The sequence below is a fragment of the Pseudonaja textilis genome, chromosome 10 (assembly GCF_049901715.1).
Source record: "Pseudonaja textilis isolate UNSWEBS1 chromosome 10, rPseTex1.2, whole genome shotgun sequence".
Lineage (NCBI taxonomy): Eukaryota > Metazoa > Chordata > Lepidosauria > Squamata > Elapidae > Pseudonaja > Pseudonaja textilis.
In genome coordinates this window covers 25,016,846-25,037,991 of record NC_141999.1, presented here as the reverse complement: position 1 = coordinate 25,037,991, position 21,146 = coordinate 25,016,846, and the positions used below count along the sequence as shown (strand labels likewise).

The window sequence follows — 21,146 nt, the reverse complement described above, 5'->3', positions numbered from 1 at the left end:
GTTCTTGGCGGGTAGTAACCTTTTCCTTACTCCAGGCCAAGGCTTCCGTGGTCTTCTCACTTTTCTTCACTAGTCACCCGTTTCAAAAAACAAACAAATCCCAGAACAAATGCCGACATGGGATCCCCATAGAGAAAATGTCAAAAGACGACTCGACAAAGTGAGTCAAGTTACATTTGCTTCAATATCCCAGGGGCATCCCTCTTTACCCTTAAATCACTGGGCAAAACCTGCTTGTTTAGCTTCAAGGAGAAAACAGGGAGCTCAAGTGTGATTCTCCAGATGAATATTTAGCACTTGCTGTGTTCTCTGTGTTGGTGAAAGCAATATAATCGAGGAATACATTAATTTCAGAAAAAAGTGGGAGGCGTATGTTGTTGGATGCCAGTGGAATAAATTCACTGTTGATCGGGGGGTGTTCGACTGCGTAGCTGGCTACTCACAACACATATATTCCTGGAAATGTTGGTCTCATCTAGCCTACATCGAGGCTGCAAATCATAAATATATTGCGGGAATCCGGCTTTATTGGGAGAGGCAGAGATTCAAAGGTGAGATCCACTTCCTGCCAAGGAAGCATCATTGTGTGACAACCCACATTAAGATCCAGGCAACTTTTATCCCTGTTTCCACTGAGCTCTCCGAAAACAGAGTGGGCGCCGAGACACCAAAGACAGCTGGCACACTTACAGGCAAACCCCATCACCGGAGGCGTGGATGACAACTTGCCAAAAGAGATCACTCGGGGTCTGATGGGAGAAACACTTCGCTCGTGGGGAGCTTTCTTTGCAAGAAAACATGAAGCTCATCCTGCCTCATCTCGTCACCTGCAGCCCATTTTCATCCTTGGTTTCAAAAATCCCCTGGGAGAATATTTTATTCTCTCCGGTGGTTCTCAAACAGGGTGGAACACAAAACAAACACACACACACACACACACACACACAGAGAGAGAGAGAGAGAGAGAGAGAGAGAGAGAGAGAGGAGAATGGTATTCCAGAAGAAAACTCTCATCCAATGTTTTCCAAGGCTCGTTTTATTCTAGGCAGACAATCCCTTTGTGATGTCTTGGAGCCTGGCTGGGAGCCCAACACAGATGCAACGGTCCACAGGGGGCTATCGATTTATCTTAAAAGCTGCCCCCCCCCCCCAACCTCTCCCCATGTGGTTAGTGCTCACCTCCTCCCGGCTGTTATTGTAACGGTTATTTGGTTTGTTATTATTACTTTATCATGTTAATGTTTTATCAGTTTCTTAATGTTTGTAAGCTGCCCAGAAATTGCCTCTAGATGGGATGGGTGACAAACAAATCAGATAGATAGATAGATAGATAGATAGATAGATAGATAGATAGATAGATAGATAGATAGATAGATAGAATAAGTAGGTAGGTAGGTAGATGATAGATGATAGATGATACATAGAGATGATAGATATATAGATGGTAGAGAGAGAGGTAGGTAGATGATAGATGGTAGAAAGATAGAGATGAGAGATGATAAGAGAGAGAGAGGTAGGTAGGTAGGTAGATGAGAGAGAACATACTTACACACACACACATACACACACACACACACACACACACTGCTCAAAAAAATAAAGGGAACACAAAAATAAGACATCCTAGATCTGAATGAATGAAATATTCATATTAAATACTTTGTTCATTACATAGTTGAATGTGCTGACAACAAAATCACACAAAAATTACCAGTGGAAATCAAATTTAGCAACCCATGGAGGTCTGGATTTGGAGTTACACTCAAAATTAAAGTATTAAAAAACACTACAGGCTGATCCAACTTTGATGTAATGTCCTTAAAACAAGTCAAAATGAGGCTCAGTAGTGTGTGTGGCCTCCACGTGCCTGTATGACCTCCCTACAATGCCTGGGGATGCTCCTGATGAGGTGGCAGGTGGTCTCCTGAGGGATCTCCTCCCACACCTGGACTAAAGCATCCCCCAACTCCTGGACAGTCTGTGGTGCAATGTGGCGTTGGTGGATGGAGCGAGACATGATGTCCCAGATGTGCTCAACTGGATTCAGGTCTGAGGAACGGGCGGGCCAGTCCATAGCATCAATGCCTTCATCTTGCAGGAACTGCTGACACACTCCAGCCACATGAGGTCTAGCATTGTCTTGCATTAGGAGGAACCCAGGGCCAACCGCACCAGCATATGGTCTCACAAGGCGGCTGAGGATCTCATCTCGGTACCTAATGGCAGTCAGGCTACCTCTGGCGAGCACATGGAGGGCTGTGCGGCCCCCTAAAGAAATGCCACCCCACACCATTACTGACCCACTGCCAAACTGGTCATGCTGGAGGATGTTGCAGGCAGCAGAACACTCTCCACAGCGTCTCCAGACCCTGTCATGTCTGGCACCTGTGCTCAGTGTGAACCTGCTTTCATCTGTGAAGAGCACAGGGCGCCAGTGGTGAATTTGCCAATCTTGGTGTTCTCTGGCAAATGCCAAACGTCCTGCATGGTGTTGGGCTGCAAGCACAACCTCCACCTGTGGACGTCGGGCCCTCATACCACCCACATGGAGTCTGTTTCTGACCATTTGAGCAGCCACATGCACATTTGTGGCCCGCTGGAGGTCATTTTGCTGGGCTCTGGCATTGCTCCTCCTGTCCCTCCTTGCACAAAGGCAGAGGTAGCGGTCCTGATGCTGGGTTGTTGCCCTCCTATGGCCTCCTCCATGTGTCCTGATGTACTGGCCTGTCTCCTGGTAGCGCCTCCATGCTCTGGACACTACACTGACCGACACAGCAAACCTTCTTGCCACAGCTCGCATTGATGTGCCATCCTGGATGAGCTGCACTACCTGAGCCACTTGTGTGGGTTGTAGACTCCGTCTCATGCTACCACTAGAGTGAAAGCACCGCCAGCATTCAAAAGTGACCAAACCATCAGCCAGAAAGCATAGGAACTGAGAAGTGGTCTGTGGTCACCACCTGCAGAACCACTCCTTTATTGGGGATGTCTTGCTAACTGTGTCTGCTTTCCACCTGTTGTCTATTCCATTTGCACAACAGCATGTGAAATGGATTGTCCATCAGTGTTGCTACCTAAGTGGACAGTTTGATTTCATAGAAGTATGATTGACTTGTGTGTGTGTGTGTGTGTGTGTGTGTGTGTGTGTGTATAATTTTCTTAAGTTTTCGCGGGTACTTACATGTATGGTATTCAGCTTTGTTCGGGTATTTTCCCACGTCATTATAGTTGTGCTTTTAAAGTTGTAGCAACGTTTCGGCAGAATCTCATTTGCCATCATCAGGCTTCTGTATTGTGTTCATCTGTGAGTCAGACTTTCACAGCCATTTCTGTTTTAAATTTGGGGGTAGCCTACTGCTGTGCCAGAATGTTTTTTTCTTCATCCTGATTGGTTGGGAGTCTTGGTCTGTGTTTATTGGTAACAAACACCAATATATATGTGTGTGTGTGTGTGTGTGTGTGTGTGTACACACACACACACATATACATACATGCACACATGAGATGATAGAGAGGATAGGTAGGTAGGTAGATAGATAGATAGATAGATAGATAGATAGATAGATAGATAGATAGACAGGAGAGAGATGATAGAGATGATGATATAGGTAGATAGATGAGAGATGATGATGATAGATAGATAGGTAGGTAGATGGGATAGAAAGATACAGAGATATATAGAGATATAAGATAGATGATAGGTAAGACAGATCAATATCATTTCAGAGCTTAAGACCTCCAGGCTCCCTCCCAGTCCTTTCCACATGCCGGTTATTTTCAACCCCCTTCTGTTTTCCCCCAGTCGAGGAGAGTCACGGCCACCTTCTCCTGACTCAAAGCTGGTCCAGCCTTCGGCCTGCCTGACTCATTGGCAGAGGCAGCAGCCCATCCATCAAAGGAGCCGCGATGTGCCCAAAATATGACAAATGGGCCGTAGCCCCTCCTTACAACCCCGTCTGTCTGCAGACCGAAACTGGGGCTTGAGGCCTGCCAGACAACAGGTCCTGCCTTCTGCTCCAAAAAAAAAACAAGATTAAGGCCGCCCTCCAAACGTGGGGGCCTTGGTCCTCTCTCTCTGTTTGGTGGCTTTCTTGCTTACCAATAAGGTTGCTTCTTCAGTCGGTTCGATGCTTTTTCTTCGCCCTGATGTAACCTAGTTGGGTCGTGAAACGTCTGCAAGGAAACCACCCAGCTCAGAAAGCACCAGGGACCCCACAGTTGCCATCCTTCTAGCATTGACAACATTACCTAGTTGGGTCATGAAACGTCTACAAAGAAAGTGCCAGAGAGCTCCAAGAACCCCACAATCCTCCGCCTCTCCACACACCCCTCTCCCTTCTAGCCCTGATGATGTTACCTAGTGGTGTGATGAAACGTCTGCAAGAAAACCACCCAGCTCAGACGGCACCAACAACCCCACAATTTTTCTCCTGCATATCCCACTCCCTCCTAATACTGATGATATCACCTAGTTGGGTCATGAAACATCTGCAAGAAAACCACCAAAGCTCAAAGAGCACCCCAGACCCCCTTGTCTTCTTCCTCTTCCTCCTCCTCTCCCAAATCCCACCTGTAGTATTGATGAAGTTCCCTAGTTGGGTCATAAAATGTCTGCAAGGAAACCACCCAGCTCAGAGAGCCCCAAGGACACCCCAATCCTCTCCCTCCCTCCCTTCTAACACCGTCAAAATTCTCCAGTTGGACCACGAAATTCAGTTTTAAGCATCGATGGCTGAGTAACGTCGAGACAGACCAGCATTGCAGAGACATGGAAAACAGAAGAAAATCTTCCCTCTGCTGGAGAAGGCGCTGAGCAAACAATACGACAGCGGCAGGCGGATTCTTATTATTCTCCAACATTTTATTCTTGTTGCTAATGAGCTATTAGAAAACCGAGCATACAGTTGGAGGCGGCCTCTAACCTTGGGGGCCTGTGGAAGTGTGGGTGGGTGGGCGACAGAAGAAAGACCTGCCAGCAGTTCAAAAGAGAGAACATCAACCCATTTAGAGATTGCAAATTATTCATCACAATTTTTTCCCCACCTGAGCAAATTCTCTCTCTCTCTCTGAGCCAGCAAAACCTTTCGCCAGAATTGGGGGATATTCCCAAAAGAACGGTTTGCAAATGTTCTCCCACCCCCCCTCACACACACACAAAAGTCCCCCTCACATTTCCTAATTTTAGGCAGAGGAAACAAAACATCATTCGTGACCATTTCTAGCCAAGGATGGTTTTTTCAGAAGCTGAATCCAGAAGGAAAAAAAAATGGGGGGGAAGATTTACAGCTTTTTAGAAGCCTCAAAGGGCCTCTAATGTTATTCTGGGTCCCTTCTCAGCCCTTCCCAAAAATAGGGAAGAAACCAGAATGTATAAACCCACAATGTCCAACTTTTCATAATCTGACAGGGTTCACACACACACCCCCAACCACATTTTTAAAGGAAATTTAATTTCTAGAAATACTTCCCATAAAATTTGGAGCTCTCTTTCAAATACTTTAGACCAGGCGTTCCCAACCTTGTCCCCTTTAAGACCTGTGGACTTCAACTCCCAGAATCCCCCAGCCTGCTTTGCAGTCCACAGGTCTTAAAGGTGCCAAAGTTGGTCAGCCCTGTTTCACAGACCTTCAAAATTCATGCATAGAATTGGCACATGACAAAAGTGCATTGCTGAGAAATTTGCATGGTGCAGCCACACACTGCGCATTAAAGATGCTTTTAAAAAAAAAAATAGAATTCCAAAGCCAACTCTGAAGATCCTGGGCCAGGCCTCTATTGGCAGCCTGAGGGGGAAGAAATAAAAAAAGGACAAGGTGTCATATATCCATATTATTTAAGTAGCTCAGCCTTCAGCATTGGTTCCCTAAGCTGCTAAGTTATTGCTTTTTGAAGTCGTATCCAGGCGGAGTGTGTTTGGGGATTTTGAAAAGGGGAAATAGTTTATTTTGGGGAGGAGGAGTGAGAAGAGGTAGACAAGGGCCATTGAGCTCACCTCATCCTATTCCTAGTTGGGAAAATGTGAATTATGAAGGCGGCTGTAAGTCCAGATGATTGGTCAGCAGCTCACAGGGTCCATAAAGAGATTATTTGGGGCCCCATTTGCAAAATCCCCTACAGACTGTCCCCCTTCCCCTATCCAAGGGATGTGGTTTTACAAGGAACTGGTGCTCTGTATACCGATCCCCTCCATACAGAGCTTACAAAATGAAACTTACAAAAAAACAAAACACCCCCAAAAAGCAGGGGGCTCTATCAAATCTGCATGGCAACACTCGAATTCCAACCCAGTTGGGAGGGCAAAGGGGGAGCTTTCTCTTTCAAGAGACCCCCACCCCACCACCCCCTCCCCACTCCTGGTGCTTTGAAAAGGCTGCAGGGATAGCAAGTGAAGAGTCAATGCAAAAAACATAAAATAAAAACCCAGCCAGTTGCTTTTACAAGGGGGGGGGGCGGGGGGCGTTAAAAATTGCAATGCAAAACAAGAGTAAAAACGGGAAGTTTCTTCGTTTGGCTTTCAGGAAAGGAAGCAGAACCGCAGAATAGCGTCTCCTTAAGATTTTCTCAGGCTGAAAGGCGGGTCTGCCAATAGGTAACGCCAAACTCTACCGCATCCCTCCAGGACAGAATTGGGGATTGTAGAAGGAAGAGGCGAGGTCTCACGGACAGCCGGTGGCCCTTAGGAGTACATGGTGAGCTGCAGCCACTGTACGAAAAAAAGATGACAAAAGAGAGAGACTTTTCACTTTCCAGATCCTCTCCAAGTTTCTAGTCCTTGTGTTTTGCTCCTCCCTGTCCTTTCCTTCCTCTTTTCATCCCTCTCTTACAGGGATTGCCAAACATGGCAACTTTTAAGACTTGTGGGCTTCAACTCCCAGAATTCCTCAGCCAACATGTGCTGATAGCATAAAAAACATTATCTTTTATTTTATTTACTTATTAAATTTCTGTGCCACCCATCAATATGACTCTGGGAGAACAAGAAAGAAAGAAAGAAAGAAAGAAAGAAAGAAAGAAAGAAAGAAAGAAAGAAAGAAAGAAAGAAAGAAAGAAAGAAAGAGGAAGAAGGAAGGAAGGAAGGAAGGAAGGAAGGAGAAGGAAGGAAGGAAGGAAGGAAGGAAGGAAGGAAGGAAGGAAAAAAGAAAGAAAGAAAGAAAGAAAGAAAGAAGGAAGGAAGGAAAGAAAGAAGAGAAAGGAAGGAAGGAAAGAAGGAAGGAAGGAAGGAAGGAAGGAAGGAAGGAAGGAAGGAAGGAAAGAAAGAAAGAAAGAAAGAAAGAAAGAAAGAAAGAAAGAAAGAAAGAAAGAAAGAAAGCAAGCAAGCAAGCAAGCAGGCAGGCAGGCAGAAGAAAAAGGAAGGAAATGAAGTGGGAGAGGAAAGAAAGGAGAAAGGAAAAAAGAAAGAAAAGGAGGAAGGAAGGAAGGAAGGAAGAAAGGAAGGAAAAAAGGACACCCCTGGTTTAAATCATGCAAAGAAAGAGAAACCAGCTCTGGGGTGGGGAGGCCACAATCCCACTTCCTGGATCCCTTTCCTTCAGAACTGCCTCGGATTTCTACTGGCACAGTTCGGGCACGTGCCGAAAACTCTGACGCAACGCACACCCAGGCCCTTTCTCACCTCCTTCAGAGTCACACGGATTTGCCCGCTGCCATCTCGATCCAACGACTTGAAGGCCCCTAAAAGAAGAAAGGCGGGGGTTGGGAAATTTGCCAGCTAGGCTGGAAGGGGAAGGGGAGTCAAGAGCAGGCTTAGTCTCGAGTCCTTGCGTGGCCGCAAGAGGCCTGAACAGGACCATCTGGTTGTTCTCAGGGGAAGCAGAGGAGTCCTTGTCATAGAGGCCGAGAGCAACAAAGTTGCGGGCATGCGCTATTCATGAGTGGCTCTGGCTGCTTGCGCCCAGCACACCCAGGGAGGAATCAGGCAGAGAAGCCGAAGAGAGGCCCATCCTCTTCCCCACCCCCCTTCAGCGGTGTGGCATGCTAACTTCCATAATCCCCTGCCCACCACCAAAGCCCACCCTGGTTGGAGATTCAGGCTGCTGAAAGCAGAGCAGAACTAAGATATTGGCCAGAATAAGAGCGCTGGATTTTCTTTTTAACACCTTGAGCCCCAAAACTTGAGAATAGAATACAGCTGGAAGGGACCTTGGAGGTCTTCTAGTCCAACCCCTTGCTCAAGCAGGAAAATTAAATTAGGTGTTCACTCTTGGCACTTTAAGACATGTGGATTAACTCCCAGAATTCTCAGCCAGCTGAGGAATTCTGGGAGTTGAAGTCCACATGTCTTAAAGTTGCCAAGGTTGGACACCCTGGCCTAAACCATCTCAGGTAAGTGGCTGTCTAGTCTCTTCTTAAAAGCCTCCAGTGATGGGAGAGACCCACAACTTCTGGTGGCAAGTGGTTCCGCTTGGTTAATTGTTCTCGCTGTCAGGAAATTCTCTCCTTGGTGAATTTCCACCCATTGCTTCTTGTCCTGCCTTTGGGGGTCTTTGGAGAATAATTTGACCCCCGTTTTCTTTGGGGTACTGCTATCATGCCGCCCTCAAGTCCTTCGGGTCGGGTTACAGCACAGAGTTTTAGGAGCTAACAGTGTCAAGGCTTTGACTCACGAGGTTGGATTCTTAAAACTTAGAACATGGAATAACAGAGTTGGAAGGGACCCTGGAGGTCATCTAACCCAGCCCCGTGCTCAGGGAGGAGACCCTACATCGTTTCAGACAAAACGGCCGTCCAATCTCTTCTTAAAAACCTCCAAGGATGGAGCACCAATGATTCAGCACGGGGTTGGACTAGATGACCTCCAAGGTCCCTTCCAACCTCTGAAGGCAAGCCATTATTCTCACAGTTAAAGAAATTCCTCCTTAGTTCCTGGTTGCTTCTCTCCTGGATGAGTTTTCCATCCCTTGTTTTTTCTCCTGACTTCGGGGGTCTTTGGAGAATAGCTTGACCCCCACCCACGCCCCTCTTCTTTGGGGCAGCCCCTCCAATATTGGAACACGGCTGTTCTAAGTGCCCCCCACCCCCAGCTGGGGAAGTCTTGGGTGAGGCTGGCCAGCCGTGGGGCAGGATGCCTAGACCCCCGTTGGGGAAGAAGCTGCCCTGGTGGCATCTGAGCTAGGGTCCCCTTCGGCCCCACGGAGGAAGAGAAGAAGGGACGCACCCATGGGCACCGCTGCCCCCCGTCACTTACGGAACATGGCATCCAGGCGCACCAGGCAGCTGATGAAGTTGTCGAAATCCATGTTCCCGTTCTCGTCCGAGTACCTGCGCACAATCATGGCGTAGAGCTGTTGGTTGAGATGAAAGCCTGGAGAACAATGGGGGTGGGTGGAGAGAAGGAAGCATAAGGAGCTGGGATTTATTTAGAGATAAACCTGGACTCTGAACAGATTAACAGAGTTGGAAGGGACCTTGGAGGGCATCTAGTCCAACCCCCTGCCCAAGAGGGAGACCTCACACCATTTCCGACAGATGGCAGTCCAGCCTCTTCTTGAAAGCCTCCAGGGATGACTTATGACCACAATCTATTCTATTCTATATTCTATTCTATTATTACTCTACTCTATGCTGGATTCTATTCTATACTCTATATTCTATTCTATTCCATTCCATATTTTCCATTTTATTCTATATTCTATTCTATACGCTATACTCTCCAAACTTGGCAACTTTAAGACTTGTAGACTTCAACTCCCAGAACTCCTCAGCCAGCAGGTGCTGAATTCTGGGAGTTGAATTCCACAAGTCTTCCATTCTTGTTTTATTCTTATTCTACTCTTATTATATTCCATTCTATTCTATTCTATTCTATTCTATTCTATTCTATTCTATTCTATTCTATTCTATTCTATTCTATTCTATTCAATTCCATTCCATTCCATTCCATTCCATTCTTGTTTTATTCTTATTCTACTCTATTATATTCCATTCTATTATTGTTTTTCTATTCTATTCTATTCCATTCCATTCCATTCTTGTTTTATTCTTATTCTACTCTATTATATTCCATTCTATTATTGTTTTTCTATTCTATTCTATTCTATTCTATTCTATTCTATTCTATTCCATTCTATTCTTATTCTATTCCATTCCATTATTCCATTCTTGTTTTATTCTTATTCTACTCTATTATATTCCATTCTATTATTGTTTTTCTATTCTATTCTATTCTATTCTATTCTATTCTATTCTATTCTATTCTATTCTATTCTATTCCATTCCATTCCATTCCATTCCATTCCATTCCATTCCATTCCATTCCATTCCATTCTTGTTTTATTCTTATTCTACTCTATTATATTCCATTCTATTATTGTTTTCCATTCCATTCCATTCCATCCTATATTGTCTATATCCTGTCCTATCCTATCCATTTTAAGAACTGGGATGGGGCCTTGGTTTTCTGGCACCTTCAGGTGGAAGAACTGGCACCCGATTCTGATCGCGCTGCTCACCTGCGGCCTCAAAGGCTCCCGGTAGTTCACTGCTGCCAATGGTGCCGGATCGGTCCGCGTCGTATTGCTTGTAGATGCACTGAGGGCGAGAAGGGAAGGTGATGAGAGGCGCCTGTCAGCTCCTGGCCAGGAGGCGGGAAGGGTCCTTGGGCCAGCGAGACCCGAGGGCCAGAGCCCGACTGTCCCCTAAGGAAGGAAAACAAATTTGCTACCTGCCATTTCTTGATGTTGTTCCAGAGATACTTGAACTCCTCAAAGCCCAGCTTGCCGGTGGTGTCGCTCTGCAGGGAGCAGCCGTGTCAAGGAAAACAGACGGAGGGAGAAGCCCCGGGAGGATTTGCTGGACCAGGGAAACGTGTCCCAGATACAGGGATTCTGCCCCATATCCCAGCCACACTGGCTGGGAAGGATGAGAGTTGTAAACTGGGATCAGGCAGTCAGGCTAGAAAACCAGGAGATGGTGACTTCTAGTCCCACCTGAGGCATGAAAAGCCAACGGGTGACTTTGGGCCAATCACCAGGAGACCGGGAGTTCTAGTGTTACTTCAGGCATGAAAGCCAGCTAGGTGGCTTTGGGCCTATCCCACCCTCTCAGCCCAGTCCACCTCACAGGGTTGTTGTTATGGAGCAAACAGGAGGAGGGAGGAGTATTAGATATGTTCACCGCCTTATTTATAAAAATAATAAAGGTGGGGTCAAAAAAACACCTCACCCTGAATGGGTGCGCCAGACTGGGGACGGCTGAGTCAGGCCTCCAAAAAATCGAGGGGAAGAGGGAAGGGTTTTTTTTGGGGGGGGGGGATGGGCAGGAGGTAGGAGAAGGTGGGCCCAGAATTTGGGTATCGACCACCTTCCGAAGTCGACGGTGGTCTCCCATCAGCTTGGCCACATTCCACCCTCCTACCATAGATTTTATTTTTTATTTATGTAAGAATTTATAGGGCCACAAAGCTCACTCTCAGTGATTCCAGGTGGTTTATGGAGATTAAACATCTTATATATATATATAATAAAAACACAATAAAAAGTAATAATCCCAATTGCATGGTTTTTTTTTTTTTTTTGCAGGAAAACCACCAGGGAAAAGAGGAAGAGAAGGAAGTAAAAAAGGGAAGGAGAGAGACAGGGGTCTCCCCAACCCACTGGTCCAGCCCCTCTAAGAAGCCCCCTCCCCCAGCACCGGGCCAACCGCAAAAGGTTACGTCCATCACGGCCACCATGGAACGACAGGTGTCAATCCCAAACCCATCAGTCTTCAAATCCGGATCTGAAAAAGAGAGAAAATTGGATGGGACTTGTGAGCTCTCTCTCTTCATGGTACCCCCACCTGGGGGAAGAAGAATCGGCTGGAATTAGGGGAGCCTTCTTGGGGGGCTTGAGTATTTTATTTTCCCTGGTCCTTGCCGCTGTAGATGGGGTGGGGGCTTCAGTAGAAGAGGGTATTTGTAGCTCAGGGTTGAACTGTGGGGTCCTTGGTGGTCTCTGAGCTTGGAAGTTTTCATGCAGACGTTTCATCACCCAGCTAGGTAACATCATCAGTGCTAGAAGGGAGAGGGGTTTTGCAGGGAAGGGGAGGAGGATTGTGGGGTCCTTGGCACTCTCTGAGCTTGGTAGTTTCTTTGCAGAAACTATTTCATGACCCAACTAGGTAACATTATCAATGCTAGTAGGGAGAGGAGGAGGACAGCTGTGCTCTCTGAGCTTGGTTACTTCCTTGCAGACGTTTCATCACCCAACTAGTTCACCACCAGTGTTATGGGGAGTGAAGTTTGCAGAAAAGAGGAGGACGATGACTGTGGGGTCCTTGGTGCTCTCTGAGCTTGATGGTTTTCTTGCAACGCTGATGATGTTACCTAGTTTGGTAACGAAACTGCTTTCATTCTCAGAACCGAAACTCCTGATGTAAAACTTGGGAGGGAGGTGGCAAACCACCACCCCCGCTAGCTCTGAGTCTCTGGGGATCCCCTGAAAAGGCGTTTTCTACTTACGTCTCGTCACTACTTTGTTCATGATGTTCATCAGCTCCGTGGCGCTGACTTCCATGTCCTACAAAACGAGAAGGCTGGCTTAGAAGGAGCAGGATCTTATGAAAAGGAGGGGTCAGAATAGGGGATCGTGACCACCATCTTGCCTTTTTTGACCTTTTCCACAGCAGGCCCCGAACAGGAGGGCAAGGGGCTTTTTTTTTTTTAAAAAAAAAGCCAAGGATCTGAGTTATGGGTTGAGCGACCTAACAAAAGGACTTCGGTCTGAGATCTACTATGTGTCAAGCCCGAAATTGACATGTGTAGCCATTTTATTTAGCCTTATTATATATTCCTTTTCTTTCTTTCTCTTTGCTGGTTATGGGGTGGAGGGGTTTCGGGGCCACATTCCTAAGGTGGGAGGAGTGGAGATAGAGAAAGTTGTTTAGGCTAGGTTCTTCTTCCCGTGGGAAAGTTGTTTAGGCTAGGTTCTTCTTCCCGTGGGAACGAAAGCTGACCCTGCTGAGATCTGGAGGTGGAGATTGATGACGCCAGACTAACTTTGATTTACTTCTATTGGGGAATGTGACTTTTGGGGGCTGTTTCTAACTTCCAATATTACATGGTGTAAATTCTGGGTTGTGTCAGATCCAGAATTACAACAGACTTTGCCAATTTGATGCTTTACCTAAATAAAAAAAAAAATCATTACGGAAGACAGACTTTGCTCTTTTTTTATAAAATGGATTTCATAACTTGGAAACCTGACACTATGATTTCAAAGCGGGTAGATCCAAGAAGGGGAAAAAAAAAAACCTTAAATTTTAATAAATCCCACTTTCTTTACTTTTTTAGGAAATTTCCAAGAATAGCTTTTTAGGCAAGCTTTTGAATTGTGACTTTTGCTGTACTTTCCAAATAGTCCTTCACTTGCGAGCCACAATGGAGCCCCCAATTTCCATCGCTAAGCCCCCCCCCCTATTCCCTTATACTCACATCCCCGGCCAGTTGGGCGAAGAGTCTTCGGAACTGCCGGACTTCCTCGCTCTCGTTGGATTCGATGTTGGAAAAATGGCTACGAGGGGGCTGGGGAAGAAGAAAGGATGAGAGAGACCCCCGTTAAACTAGGAGGGCAGGAAACCCCCGATAAGCTGCAATGGGTCAGTCGGGGCAGGCTCTGAGCTCGGCTGTTTTCCTGTCGACCTCTCATTGCCAACGACATCCGTGCCTGGGGGAGCGAAGGTGCTTTAAATATAGTAGCTTGCCCTGTCAGTCTTGGCTGGGAAGGGAGCCTTCTTCCTTGACACCTTGCTGAATAAAAATATATTTTTCTTCTCTGATTGTTCAACTGGATGTTACTTGCTGGGGTGATAAGAGGCAGTAGAGTCTGCAGCTGCATAGAAGGGACTTCCCTCTTTTATTGGGTTCACCGGGAGGGGTTGGGGAAGGGGAAGGGAAGGAGGAGGAAAGGAAAGGAAAGGAAAGGAAAGGAAAGGAAAGGAAAGGAAAGGAAAGGGAAGGGAAGGGAAGGGAAGGGAAGGGAAGGGAAGGGAAGGGAAGGGAAGGGAAGGGAAGGGAAGAGAGAGACTTCCTGTAACAAGTTGGAAATTTTGCTTCCTGGTTTCTGTTTGCAAAAAAGCAAACAAATATCATCAATGAAGGAAGGAAGGAAGGAAGGAAGGAAGGAAGGAAGGAAGGAAGGAAGGAAAGAAGGAAGGAAGGAAGGAAGGAGCCAAGTCAAATAAAAACAGATCCCTTCAACCAGACAAGGAGAGCTGAAGGGGCTTACCGGAGGCTCTGGGTTATACTGGGCTGCTGCGTCACTGGTAGGCAGGAAGGCATGAAAAATAAAAACAGAATTTCAGAGAACTCTCCCTTCACGGAAGCTTTACACTCCTGGCACACATTCGTACACAAACAGGCTATGCAGTACGGCCACAACCTCCCTTCCCTCACACAAAGCTGTTCAGGATATTATTTATTTATATTATTCTTCCCAGAGAGTCCAAATCCGGGACGAGACGCTTCGCCCTGTGGTAACAGGTGTGTCTGCGTGATGGGAAAACACACGATTATACAAGCACACGCACACCAACGTTACTTTTAAAAACCTGAACAGAGCTCTAGTGTAAATGAAATGACCAGTAACCAAAGGAATAAGTCAGCACCTCCACACAAGATGCTCTCTGCTCAATTTGAGGAGGGATGCGGACGGACGATCTGCCTAAAAGGCGGTAGGAAAATTCTTGGAGTTGACTCGGCGGGAGGGGGGGGGAGGAAAAGGAAGGCGTGAGAACACACCAGCCCGGTCTGTTTCTCCCTCTTGGTTGCCCGTCTGCTGGCAGGCGGATGATCTGCTGGAGTTAAAACCACAGACGGGCTCCCCAGACATGGCCTAAGCTGGTAACTTAACCACGGTTAATGAAAAGGCTGGGCAAGACCAGGTGCCAGGAGGCAGGATGTAATATGAAATCCCAGCCCTGTTCCTGGAAAAGTTTGGCCCAGTGGGGAAGGCCTCAGGCTAGGTGCTGGGAGTTCTAGTCCCACCTGCATGAAAGCCTGAATGGATGACTTTGGCCCTATCACCGGGAGACTGTGAGTTCTAGTTCCACCTCAACCATGAACGCTGATTGGGTGGCTTTGGGCCAATCACCAGGCGACAGTGAATCCTAGTTCTGCATCGGGCATGAAAGCCAGCTGGGAGACTTTGGGCCAATTCCTCTCTCTCAGCCCACCCCATGGGAAGAACAGCAGGAGGAAGGAGTGTCATGTATATTCACCACCCCGAGTTACTTTATAAATAATAAAGGCGGGTTTAAAATCAAATACATAAATAAATATTGCATGGAAAACCCTGGGTGGGTGCAACTGCCGGGCGCTCGGAAAGAGTTTTTGCTCCCCAAACCCTACCTTCCAACCAGCCATGCTGCTCTTTTCAATAACTGAGGGTGAAAAATGTACTTAGAAAATTGAAAGGGAAAGGAAGAAGAAAAGCCAGTTTCTCTAATTCGGCGCTTCTCGGTCTCCGCCACTTTAAGTTGGGTGGACTTCACCAGCTAAGGAATTCTGGGAGTTGAAGTCCATCCATCTTAAAAAGGACAGAGGAAATACTGCTCTACGGTAACCGATCCGGCAATCAGAGATAATCCCAGACCACTTCCTGTTGTAGCAGTTTTTGCAGGAAATTATCACGTGGGAACAGGCGTTCACCGCCACCTTTTGTGCAACTGCCATCCGGAAATGCTGACCTGAATTTCAACTCAGCCTTCTTGCTTGTTGGATGGCGGCTGCCTCGTTTTTGTTGCAAGGCTAAAAAACCAGTTTGGCCGTAAACAAAAACCCAGCAGAAGTTTCTCGTAACTGGGATCACCCTGGGTGTCGTCCCATGGCAATAGACCCAGATACACACACACACACACAAAAAATATGGAAGCACCTTTGTATAATTTACTCAGCTTCGTTCCCAGCCCTGTTTCCTGAGAAGCACTGAAGTCAAAAGTGGAGAGGGTGAAATAAGCGGGGGGTGTTAGATTTAGGGCAAGGGGGATGCAAGGCGATTTAAGGTGGGTGTGCAAGGGGTCTGCAAGGTGACGGAGGGAGGGAAGGGCAGGGAGTTTGCAAAGTGACCTATGTGGTGGGCAAGGGGTCTGCAAACCCAAACTCCAACCCATCATCCTGGTTCTTCACCCCCATCTTAAGCCATGGCTCATTCCAAAAGCAGAGATCTGTTGACTCGTAAGTTACTTTCCTTTGTCAGGGGAAAAACCCGATTGTGAGCATACCTGCACTCAGCCCCTCCCCAAAGTTTACTGGGCTAGAAGAGGGGGTCCCCATTATTTTCCCCTTACACCTTTCCACAAAAGATTTAAGGTGTGGGGTCAAATACAGGTAAGCCTCCACTTCTGGTATAGAAATCAGGTTGCGTGTGAATCCGGCTGGGATGCAACCTTCCCGATTTCAGCTTTCTCCGCATGTTGAGATACACAGAGCTGGGCGCATAAAGGGAAGAATGAAAGATGCTCATATTGGCACAAAGAACCCGAAATGCAACATCTCATAATGCAAGTTGCTAGACCATAAGGTTTTGTGTTTATTTTTGAGCTAAGCCTCCATGTTTGCAACACCTTTATGTAGCATATCACTGAAAGGAAAGTGGCAACTATGATTCAGGAAACTTCCCTTCTTGGAGGTGTGGAAAGTACTTCAGACTCACCAAACGCAACCAGGGAAAGAACCAAATCCTTATCGTTCTAATATAAAATACAAGTGCAATAATATAACACTAAATATTTCCCCTTTTATTGTACATCTCCCAGAGTCTCTCTGTGAGTGAGAAGGGTAATCTCCAAAAGCCAAAATAAATAATAAATAAAATAAAGTAAAATAATTTAGAAAGAGAGCATACTCACCTGATGGCACTGATGACTCCGCCCAGAATTTTCATGGCTGCTCCTCCTTGGCCGCCCCCACCCCCTCCCCCACCTAAAAATCCTCCGATTACGTTTCCAATATTGATATTTCCGCCACCTCCGCCGCCACCTCCACCGCCTCCGAGGAAGTTTTTGACAAGGAACATTTTCAGGAAGGGCTAAGAAATAGGATTTAATGCAGGGGACCTGTTGAGAGAGAGAGAGGGAGGGAGAGAGAAAGAGAGAAAGAGAAGAGAGAGAGAGAGAAAGAGGAGAGAGAGAAAGAAAAAGAGAGGGAGGGAGGAAGAGAAAGAGAGAGGCATAGCAAAAGAGATAGGAGGGAGAGAGGGAAGGGAGAGAGAGAGACAGATACAGAAAGAGAAAGAGAAAGAGAGAAAGAGAGAGGAGAGAAAGAGAGGAGGGAGAGAGAGAAAGAGAGACAGACACAGAAAGAGAGAGAGAAAAAGAGAAAGAGAGAGGAGAGAAAGAGAGGAGGGAGAGAGAGAAAGAGAGACAGATACAGAAAGAGAGAGAGAAAAAGAGAAAGAGAGAGGAGAGAAAGAGAGGAGGGAGAGAGAGAAAGAGAGAAAGAGAAGATATGGTAAATGATCATAGTTTTAATATGGTGCAGTACACCTGGAGTTTCTGCCTAAATACTTTGTATTTTAATTCTGTACAGTTACTTATTTGCAAGCGGAAGGAAAGAAAAACAGAGAGAAAACAAAACTGCAAAGCAAAACTGGCAACCATTTTTTAAAAAGAAATAGAAAATGTGGTGTTTTTAGAGCAGACCGTCGCCTCCTTTGGAAACAGAGGGCAACAAGAGAGTTACGACGGCGTGGAAAGACCGTCAGCTCATGAATTTTACAGAGAAATTAATAATATTTATCCAAGAAAGAAAAGCTCCAGAAAGAAAGGAGCAGGAGAGTCAATGGCTGTGCAGAGGCCCCTGTTAAAAAGAGGAAAGCTTTTAAAATATGTCAGATCTTTAACGTTTTGATGATTCATGGCGAAAGATTCTTCTTCTTTCTGATGAAAAAAATGACTGGATGCCTCTTGGAGGGAGCGGCCACAACTCCCGAAAGGCTCTTTAATCCAAAGAGTTAAACAGGGGAAAATAATAATTCCTCCAAGTTGTCAAAATGTCTCCAAGTTGCCAGAACTGAGAACCTGCTTCAATGTGTAAAAGCTACACAGAAATTACTCACTTGCCACAATGAATCCGCCTCCTACCCTTCATGCATCGGATTCAAAATCTCACTTTTAATTCTTGGATACAGTAGCTAACAATTAAACCTCCCCCATTTAGGAGAAAAAAAAAAGACTGACTTCCCATGTCAATCACTGGTGGTCCTGGACTTACAACCGGTGGCATAGCGACCGTTCAAAGTTACGACTAAGCACCCCCCTCCTCCCCCAGATTTGAAGTTCTCACAGCTGCCTATCCCACCCGACGGACCTGTGACCAGCATTTCGGGCGCTCGGAAACTGGCCCACGTTTTATATTAGAATAGAATAGGGTAGCAGAGTTGGAAGGGACCTTGGAGGTCTTCTAGTCCAACCCTCTGCTTAGGCAGGAAACCCTAGACCATTTTACATCCTGCGGTCATATGATTTACGATGTTTTGAACGAGGACCCGCCTTTACTTCCCGTTTGCAGGAAAAACACCCCCTCCCGTGAACAAGCCGTTTGCTTAATGACCGTGAGGTTCACTTTACGACCGCTGCAAAATAAGGTGGCAAAATTGCCCGGGGTCATTTGACAAATCGCTTAACAGCCAGCTCTATTCATTCGTTCGTTCGTTCGTTCATTCATTCCTTGGACAATTCATTTCATCTAGAGTCAACTTACAACCGTAGCTGCAGGCTTAATAACGGTCGTAAGTCAAGGACTACCCATATGGGGCAGAGAACCAACTGGTCACCATCAAGTGGACTGAAATCAAAGCAGAATTTATTTATTTATTTTTTTAAATAAAGCCATCAACAACAATCTACTAGCAGAGAGAAAAATTTTGTCCAAATCTACCACCTCCAAATGATGTAGTATGGATTCCTGGACTGAGTGAGGGGTCAGACTATAGGCCTCTTGGGTCCCTTCCAGCTCAGCCCTTCAGATATATTCCCCAGGCAGTTCCCTCCCCTTGAGAAGGCTGGACTCCACGCACCAGGCTCTCTGCCAAGAAATGAGGGCTCCCCCTCCCCCCAAGACTCAGTTTTCCCCCAGCCCAGCCCCCATCCTGGATTCCCCCCCCCCCCCATTAGATGGGTGTGGCAGGGAAAAATCACTATATAAAAGAACCATACCCTCTTCAGGTACTACACAAATAAAGCTGTCATATAGCTGGATTTGCAAGCCAGGGTTTACTTATAGTTTACTCAATCCACACAGCGCCCTCGGTTTGCATCCAAGCGTGGAGTACCTGCACCATCTGGTTTGCATAATATATACAGAAAAAAAGAGGTTTAACTTGAGAGTTGTTTAATGGGCAATACAAACTCAGTAACTGGGATCACCGGAGAAGCGACATCCAATAAACCAGTGTTTGTCAACCTTGCTGGCTTTAAGATGTAATAAAAATAAATAAAATAAAAATAAAATTCTGGGAGTTGAAGTCCACCCGTCTTAAAGTTTCCAATGTTGAGAAACACGGAAATAAAGAGAATTTCGCACTAGGTCACCAACCTGTTAAGACACGAAAAAGATTGTGGAGTACGACACCATTTCAAACCAAGCCTTCGTTACGCACCAAAGAATGTAGCGTGTGGCGACTTTTCTGGGTTGTGGACTTCAACTCCCAGAATTCCCCAGGGAGACTTGCAATTCCCAGAAGTCCCCTTGATGGCCCCGGGGAATTCTGGGAGTTGAAGTCCCCCACTTTGAAACTTGGCAAGGTAGATGCAAACTGGGAAGGAAGCCCAAGCAAGCAATCCTCTCGCAGAACGGCAAGGCACCAACTCCACCAGGGGGGCAACCGTTTGCGCTCATGGGTCTTGGAGTCCCTGCAGGGACCCCAATTGGGGGTCACCCACTCTGGCCTCTATGGGGGCCGGCTGCCATTCTCCATGGCCATCTTCCCTCCATTTCACTGGTCCTGGTGTAGATCTAAGCTAGGACTATAGTGGCTCCTTGGAAGATGTTGAACTACAACACCCATCACTCCTGCCTGCTGGCTGTGGCTGATGGGAGTGGGGAAGTCCAAACAAATGAAGGATTGTTAGGGGGGAGCCCAGTGAAGATCTAAGCAAGGACCGTGGTGGATCCTTGGAAGAGGTTGGACTACGACACCCATCACGCCTGGCTGTGGCTGATGGGAGCGGGGAGTCCAAAAAAGTGAAGGAGTCCAAGTTAAGGGGAAAGAGAAGAAGGAGACGCTTGAAACGGGGGTTCCCAGCCTGGTCCTCTCCAGTTCCCCCTGGCTGGGCCTGATGGGACCCGAAGTCCAACAGCTGCGTGCGAGGCACCCGGCTCCCTCTGCGCCCCCCAATAAGGCGAGGAGAGCGGAAGGGGCCCCAGGAGATCCAAAGAGCCAGAGGACCCTAACCAGGAGGGATCTAGGGGCGATCCCCTCCGCGTAGGGCGCAGGAGAAGCGATCCACGATTGATCCCGGGGAGCGGAGCGGGGGACGCAGAAGGCCAGGCCGGAGTCGGCCAGAGCAGGAAGCCGATCTCCTCCCGCGGTCCGGCGAGCGGATCTCCCAGGAATCCAGCGGGATCCAGCGCAGAGGGGGGGAAAGACCCCGCGAGCCCCCAACTCCCGAGAAGCCTCCCCCCCACCCCCCCGCCGGCTTACCTTGGCCGCCAAAGGCTCCTCGGGGCAAGTTGTCCGGCGGGCAGTGGATCTCCGGCGGGATCTACCACGCCCGGACGACTCACTGCAGCGGATCAGCCGGGGGAGCCCGCGGGGTCCTAGCGCCTCCCGGCCTGCGAGCCAGACTGCTTTTTGCAAGCGGGCGCCCTCCGGAGGCTCTCCGCGGCTTCCTCCCCGGCTGTCCCGGGCATCATTGTTGGTGGCGGGGAGCTGTGGCCGACCCAGACTCGGCCCGAAACGGATTGCAAAGGGGCGCGGTGGAACCAGAGTTGGACCAGCCCTGGGCCTAATGCATTTCCTTCATGACTGAATTAATTAGACCTAATGAATAGGGGGCACGTGGACTCCAATTCCCAGAATCCCTCGGCCTGATGGAACCCCCTCTCCAAGCTCACTAGCAGGCTGGCAGGGGATTCTGGGAGTTGGAGTCCACCCACCCTGGGCCTAATGCATTTCTTTCATGGCTGAATTAATTAGACCTCATGATTAGGGGGCACATGGACTCCAATTCCC

General features: G+C 47.4%; 1 protein-coding gene across 3 annotated transcripts in view; it reads right to left on the bottom strand.

Annotated features, from left to right (window-relative positions):
- The window catches only part of LOC113445898 (calpain small subunit 1), a 266,631-nt gene extending 245,922 nt beyond the window's left edge, over positions 1-20,709 (bottom strand). For 2 of the 3 annotated variants that reach the window (XR_015744880.1, XR_015744881.1), the window contains exons 1-11: positions 20,616-20,709; positions 16,822-17,028; positions 14,202-14,235; positions 13,409-13,498; positions 12,437-12,494; positions 11,651-11,715; positions 10,661-10,729; positions 10,449-10,527; positions 9,185-9,301; positions 7,613-7,671; positions 6,602-6,703 (exon numbers count right to left, since the gene is read on the bottom strand). Coding sequence is in view for 1 of the 3 variants with exons in the window: in XM_026715293.2 (XP_026571078.1) it covers positions 6,677-6,703; positions 7,613-7,671; positions 9,185-9,301; positions 10,449-10,527; positions 10,661-10,729; positions 11,651-11,715; positions 12,437-12,494; positions 13,409-13,498; positions 14,202-14,235; positions 16,822-16,988 (765 nt within the window). In the remaining 2 variants the exon portion in view is untranslated. Of the gene's footprint in view, positions 1-5,431; positions 6,704-7,612; positions 7,672-9,184; positions 9,302-10,448; positions 10,528-10,660; positions 10,730-11,650; positions 11,716-12,436; positions 12,495-13,408; positions 13,499-14,201; positions 14,236-16,821; positions 17,029-20,615 lie in introns of those variants that run through there. The other variant, XM_026715293.2, reaches the window with a different exon arrangement.
- Between the last annotated feature and the right edge of the window lie 437 nt (positions 20,710-21,146).